Source organism: Salvia miltiorrhiza, chromosome 2 (assembly GCF_028751815.1).
Source record: "Salvia miltiorrhiza cultivar Shanhuang (shh) chromosome 2, IMPLAD_Smil_shh, whole genome shotgun sequence".
Classification (NCBI taxonomy): Eukaryota; Viridiplantae; Streptophyta; class Magnoliopsida; order Lamiales; family Lamiaceae; genus Salvia; species Salvia miltiorrhiza.
Window position 1 is genome coordinate 62,303,822 of NC_080388.1, and position 7,476 is coordinate 62,311,297.

Below are 7,476 nucleotides of genomic sequence, written 5' to 3' on the forward strand. Positions count from 1 at the left end.
TACAAAAATTAAGCGCTGACAACCTACATAGCAAAATTAAACGAATATAAAGTTATCTTTCTTCTTACACGAGCAATTTAGTTTCATACAATGGTGAAACCAAGTCAACTTGTTAAACCAACATTTAGTTTTTTTTTTGTTTTTTGTTTTTTGTTTTTTTGTATAGGCAAATAAGGGCCATGGCTTACAAAAGGCTGAACATTCTATGCACAAATGTGACAAGACAAGTTCACAATACCACCCCTACCACAAATCAAATTTGTTAATTCCTCAACCCTAATGATAACCCCCCCAAAAAAGTGACATTTCAAAAAATAAAGGGGCTAATATTTTTCTTCTATTTTCTTTTTGCCATGTAGGTCACCTGGGACCAGACAACTCGACTGCGTGTAAATTTTCTGTCGAATCGACAATCCAATCGGAGGTAGGATGCGGAGCGAGTTCCACCTCTTGCCGGTGAACTTCCACCTTCTGCCATTCATCCCACTTCTCGGCAAGCCCATCGCCTTCTAGCATCCTCACCACTTCCGACATCTTGGGCCGGTCCATCGGGGAACTCTGCGTGCAGAGGAGAGCGACCTGAATCAGCTGCTCGACTTCCGACTCGATGTAATTGCTCTGCAGATCGGGATCCACCAGCATTTCCAGTTTCTTCTCTTTTAGAAGTCCCTTCACCTGAAATGCACGTGCCACGTAACTAAGTGGTCAGAACCCGTTCAAGATGCTTAAACTCGGAGATAAAATCTCATAAGCACGCAACGAAACAGCCTAGCATCTTATGCGGCTTCAATTAAGAAGGATCTTTTTATCGCAAGCATCTCATACTGCATCTACGGATCATGGTCATGTGTCGATAAAATTCAAAAATTTACCAAATTTTGCTTGTAAAAAATCTTGACTATATTCTGTCACATGCAAAATCTTACTATTTTCATGAATTTCCATAATCAAAATTTGGTAGATTTTTCGATTTCCTTGACAGCAGCAAGCAATCATCCGCAAATGCAATAGGAGATGTCAAAGCAGGACGTAAAGCTATTGGAATAGTTAACTAGGTAGGTCATATACTTAAAGAAATAAAATGGAATAAGCAAGCAAACAATAAAGAGTGATGCTAAATAGCCATATTGTGGCCATACCTAGTTATTTTTCAGTCATAAATTTTCTTCTAAGTTAACTCCTAGGTCAAAACATAGCTCAAACGTAGTGTTACTAGTTCATTAATACTCTAATAAATTTTAGCCAGCTTTAATCATTGATAAAGTATTCATTTGACTATTCTTTAATTATACCAACTACTTTTAATTATTTAACTGACATTATTATGTCATTCCCTCCAAGTCACTAGTGAAGTTTACCTACCATCTGAAATGCAACATTTCTACCTGTCCATCTTCAATCGAAATTCGAATCTATCGTCTAGGGAAGCACAAGTTTAACGAATAAAAGGTTTACGTACCCAATCGAGCAACATGACATCATCATCATTCGCAAGGCGAGCCAGATCGAAAGCCCTCTGCCCGGTTATCAGCTCGAGAAGCATAATCCCGTATCCAAAGACATCAGTTTTCTCGGACGATTTTCCGGTGGATAGGTACTCCGGAGCTATATGTCCAATAGTGCCGCGAACAGCTGTCGTCACATGGGTATCCTTATAATCCATAAGTTTAGCCAAACCAAAATCTCCAACAACGGCCTCGAACTCTTCGTCTAGCAAGATGTTTGCAGCTTTGACATCACGATGGATAATCTTCGGGTCACAGTGATCGTGCAGATACGACAAGCCCCGGGCGGATCCAAGAGCTATGCGCTTCCTAGTCGGCCAATCGAGCGGTGGCTCATTAGGCGGACGTTCTGCAACAGATGCAAATGGATGAATTTCTTTAGCTTTTAACAATGCTTAAAATCAAAGCAATACCAATCAACAAAAGAAAAAATCGTAGAATGAACACACCTCGTAAACATGATGCAACACTACCATTGGCCATGTACGGATAAACGAGCAACCGTTCCGTCGGAGTCATACAAAAGCCACGGAGTCTGAGAAGATTACGGTGCACGGCCATACTTATCATCTCAACCTCCGTTTGGAACTGAAGCTCTCCGCCAGGCGTCCTCTCCTCCTTGAGTCTTTTAACGGCAACCAGAGAGCCATCTGCGAGACGTCCTTTATATACCTTTCCGAAGCCACCTCTCCCCAAGATATTTTTGTTGCTGAAAGTATCGGTGGCGACTTGCAACTCTCGAAGAGAGAATCTCTTAAGCTGTCCGAGATGTACTTCGGGGTCCTCCTCAGCTGCAACGTAATCACACTAAGTTAATGAGAAACGACAAGATTATTCCACAAAGTTACATTTTCCAAATCAAATCACGGACCTGGTACATCGAAGAAATATTCCTGCGGTTTTCTCCGACGCCACCATGCAAAGGCGATTGCAGGTGCAGCAAATAGCAAAGCAGCACCAGCAGCAACTCCGCCAGCAATGGCTCCTGTGACACTATTTCCTCCTGGTTTACATAAAGTAAGTTGGGTCAGCATCGCCGAATTAGGATTTATTTATTCCTAGTTATAGTTTATTAATCACAATTAGGGTTTAATTTCCGGCGATTTCTTTGTGAAGTATGTAAACATAAGAATAGTACATCAGTTGCAATAGCATAAGGATCAAAAAGTCATTATCAAACATCGAAGTGAAGAAAAATCATGTTAAGAGGCACTGAGTTCAGCTATGATATTAAACTAGGCAAACCTGGTAATGGGATAGGGGGTGGCGGAATGAAAGGAGGGGGTGGAGAAAATGGAGGTGATCCAGGGCATGGCCGTCCAGTGACAGGACCGCACAGGTTCAAGTTATTTGCAAAACTGCGACCGTGCATCATCTATGTCAGAAACCAATAATGTCGTTTCAAATTAGTGCTAATAGACGCATGGTTGAAATACCTGATAGGCGTGAACAACGAAAAGGAGCCGTTATCTGGAACCACGCCTGAAAGCTGGTTGTTCGATAAATCCCTGCAGGAATTTGTGATAATGTGAATGATGATCACTACCCCGTTTCTAAAATGCACATCAGAACAGAAAAAAGAAGCATTTCAGACCGACTCAGGACACTCACAGCACTTGTAGGGACGAAACATTGGTCAAGGACATAGGGATGGGACCCGTCAAGCTGTTGTTGTTAAGCCGGCTATCCTTACAAAAACATAATAGCAAACAATAAGATTCGTGATGCCAGAAGAGGTTGTTGAATTGAAATATCGAGACAATTTTTCCCAGCCTGTTCGTGGCAGCTAAACGAAATGCAGAGATGCCAATAGACACGATAGCCACAATAGGAGAATTTTACTCACAGGAACCGCAGTTTCGACAGCTTCCCCAACGATTCAGGAATGGGACCTGTGAAACTGTTTAGGTACAGGTCCAGGCTCACCAAATTAGTCAGATTCCCGAGATCACCGGGAACTGGCCCACTAATGTTGTTACTGTATAACTCCCTGCCGCATCATATAAATCAAAAGAAACAACGTAAGTGCAAATACGATATAATCATTATAATAAGTCATGAATCATTCAGTAAATGCCAGTTCCTAAAGTGTTTATCTACTGAGTAAATACTCGAGCAGCCTCCCTCCCATGAACTTGCATGCATTTATTACCGAACCATGAGAGCAAGTAAATGCGTTGATGAAGTAATACTGAAAATTATCAAGTATCACGTATGCTAAGTACAAACAACGATCCTGAAACACAAATTCTGACACTGGATTCAATCATTCAACCAAAACACACTAAAAAATGCCCACCCTCGAAACTCATGTGGACTTTCTTTGACGTGCATTTCCCAGATACTTACACAGAAAACTATACAATTGGCCATAAATAAGTAATAAGGTACAAAAATCAAGCCAATGCACTCATGGGATATCCAGAAAATTATTGTCATGTCACAACATCAAAATACCATCATAATGCTTCTGCATTTCTCTAGAACCAGTCCAAGATTAGACAACTAAACTTCAAGATCAATAGTTGAAATATAACTATGAAAAGGAAAAATGTGGAGAAAGAAGCAGCATGAGGTGCAAATATAAAAACAAATAGGAGGAAACACCACGAACAATGCTTACAGGTACTGCAAATTCTTCAATAGACCGAGTTGTGGGACCAGTTGACCCGACAAAGCCGCATTCCCTAGATCACTGAAAACAGAGTTGATCCAAACAGATTAGACCTACCCTCCAACTAGCATGAAGTAAAGGGTAGAGCGAACAGATTCTTACACTCTTATCACACTGTTATCATTGTTGCAGGTGACGTGGAACCATGTGCACGGGTTGACAAGGGTCGGGTCCCAGCTTTGTAGCACATTGTTAGGATCTTGTAAGTTTGTCCTAAGGCTATGCAGAGCATCACCTATTCAAACATGCCACAGCCAAAATTAGACTCTACGAGTTAAACTCTGTCGCGAGAGCAAAATTCATACAGCACATTAACAGCTTGTTGCGCAATAAAATCTATGAAATAATGAAACTAAGCATTCCTAATGCAATTCCTAGGCTTCTATCCCCTGATAACATCTGCTTTGCAATGAATTTCCAACGACATTGCAGAATAGCTCTAAAATTTTACAATAATCAGAGGGTAAATGATAAAAAAAGTAACAAGTTGCATATTTGCAAAAATAATCTAGAGTTTCTTGCTTAACACATATCTGCAAACGAATGAATTCATAAAATCATAGAAGAAAAAGCATTATAACATTTCGAATATTGCTACACAAAAAATGTGCATTTCCGCATCTCACCTTGCACACTAGCTGCAATCTCAAGCTAATAAACGCAGCTTTTCTAAAACAGAAATAGAAAAGCACATTCAAATTCAAAGGAACAAACAAAGAATCCCCCAAAAATGAAAGACAAAAATAAGGGGAAAAGAATCTTTCTCTAAAAAAAAAAAAACCAATATTAGGTAAATATCCACATCAAAGAATACAAACCTTCCATGTTAGCACAAATTTGCACCACCAAGATCAACCAAACCAGCAACGAAACCACGCTCCATCTCTCCATCAACTTCATCATATCCCGACATATACATACAAGAACTGTATCTATAGCTAAAACCCACAACACCTCAGATCCAAATGTTGAAAACCACAGCATTTACAGAAAACCCACAAAAACCCAGATGCCATCACCCCCTCATTCAGCCCGAAAAAGCTTCGATTATTTTTACCATTCAAGAAACCGATCCCATCACACAAACCTGGACTTTGAAAAACCCCAGAAATCGAAATGGGAGCTATATTTTTTTCTTGAATGTGTATAAAAATGTGTACTTTAGTAGTCTTATACTTTCCCAACACTTTTAATAGCTCTCTGCAAACTTTTTACCTCTGTACTTTGCTTTTTCGTTTCTCTCTCTAGAGAATGGAAATCATCTCTCTCTCTCTCTCAAGTGTGGAGGTGAGAGAGTGCGGGGGGTGGGATAATAATCGTTTTTTCTTTTTGGGCGTGTGTGTGTGTGTGAACTGTGCAGTGTTCGAGAGCTGCCCGAACGGTGGGGGGGCTGCCCCGCCTGCCCGTTTCCATAGCCTCCAACGGCTTCGCGCTCACAACTCACAACTGTGTTTGTCAGCCTACACTTTTTTTAGCTTTATTTTCTTCTTTCATTTATCCATAAATATTTTTTAGAAATTCATAAATAAAATATTTAAGTGTGAGAAATGTATGAAAATTTCCCACTTAAATAAAATAAAAGAAATATATAACTTATTTGTGCTAAGTGGTAGAGTAATTAACGATTAAGTTCAAAAGTCTCTAATTAAACAAGAAGAACTAGCAATTCTCAAAATATCCAGTAATTGTGATAGTCGGTTTGTTGGACTGAGAACTTTCCTTCTTAGCTTGAGGAGCTTGTTTTGATTGATTATGTGTAATATGATGGTTTTGGTTTGGCTTCAAAAAAAAGTTCAAAAGTCTCAATTTGGAACCAACCATTACATAATCTTTAAAATTATTTTATTTGTAAATTAAAAATAATAAAATATAGTACATTTTAATTAGGGTTATTTTAGTTTATTGTTTAGATAAACTCATACCCTATAAGTTAACTTTTCGGATCATTGAAATAAAAAAAAAATTGTCGGAAATTTCATAAAAAAATACTCCTATATGGAGTAATTTCAAACTCATATTTTTTATTTTTTTGGGGGAGGGGGTGGTTAATTGTGTATAATAATATCAATTTTACTCATTTTTTGATTTGCAATGCGATTTCTCAATCTTGACACAAACAATATATGACTTTCCTAATTAGTTTGTATTATTATATCAATTAAAATTATGTGAAATTTAAATTAACATATTTGTCATGAAAGTACACGTGATGACGTGAACTAGTTGATCAATAATTTCAAACGATGTTCTTACAATTCCCACATTAATTTTAATTTAATTAAAATATTTATGATGTACACCACACAAATTGTAAATCTCATATTCACAAATTAAAAATTTGTATTAGAAAACTAGTAAAAGTAATATTATTATGTGTGCATACCTCTTCACTTTTTTTATAGTTAGTATAGATTATGATTATGATTATTTCATACTAAACAAATAAAGACACTATAAAAGAATATTTTCAGATAGAGAAAACTTTGAACTTTTGGAAAAGATTCCATCCCCGTCTCACATATATTCTGGGGATATATATATCTAAATTTCAAAAGGCGCATAAGCTCGTGGCTTAATTAATTTAATATACCTAGTATGTATAAATATTGGGAGAATTATTCGACCAAAAAAAAAGGTCATATTTCTCCAAATTCTCCACTCTTATGGAAAGTGATATTTTATCATTTATGAAATTTACAATTTCGAAATCAAAATGGAAGCCATGGAAAGCGACGGGACACTAGAATCATAACCCCGTTCAAAGACAAGCACCTATCAATATTCTTTTCAGATATTAGGATGACGGAATTGAATTTTATAAAAAAATTGAACGAGTTGCAAAATTCATGATTTAAAATATAATTTTTAAAGTTCGTGTGCAAAATAAATAAATAAATAATGACTAAAGTCGGTGTATTTTGGTGCAATTAACCCATCTTTTAATTTTCTCATTTTTTATCCACATTCATTTTAGGCATTCTTAGAGCATCTGCATGCACTGGGATTACATGATAGCCTACATGATAGCTTACTTGAGGAGAGGGGACCACATTGAATAAGGAGACCGCATTGGGGTTACATGATAGTCTACATGATTTTTTTAGTTTTGATTTTCTCCGCATTGGGGTCTCATCGAGGGTGTAGATATGACGGATAGTTCTTCCTTTCTCGGCGCCTGCTTGTCATGCTTGATCTTGTAGGCGATTTCCTTCCTCCGCCTACCTTTCTTCGATTTGATTGCACTATGGGCTGCCGGTGGCTCATCCTCGCCGGTTGGAGGATCATCCCCCAAGTTGC

The 7,476-nt window shown here is 37.9% G+C and overlaps 1 protein-coding gene across 1 annotated transcript; it reads right to left on the reverse strand.

Annotated features, from left to right (window-relative positions):
• LOC131010935 (somatic embryogenesis receptor kinase 2) lies at positions 1 to 5,633 on the reverse strand. The gene is made up of 11 exons (XM_057938645.1): positions 4,998 to 5,633; positions 4,282 to 4,414; positions 4,129 to 4,200; positions 3,352 to 3,495; positions 3,117 to 3,188; positions 2,942 to 3,013; positions 2,751 to 2,863; positions 2,377 to 2,508; positions 1,955 to 2,296; positions 1,460 to 1,854; positions 1 to 675 (listed from the first exon to the last, which is right to left on the reverse strand). Exons 1-11 carry the CDS (start codon positions 5,161 to 5,163, stop codon positions 361 to 363), a joined length of 1,956 nt encoding a protein of 651 aa, XP_057794628.1. The 5' UTR covers positions 5,164 to 5,633; the 3' UTR covers positions 1 to 360.
• Positions 5,634 to 7,476: the final 1,843 nt, after the last annotated feature.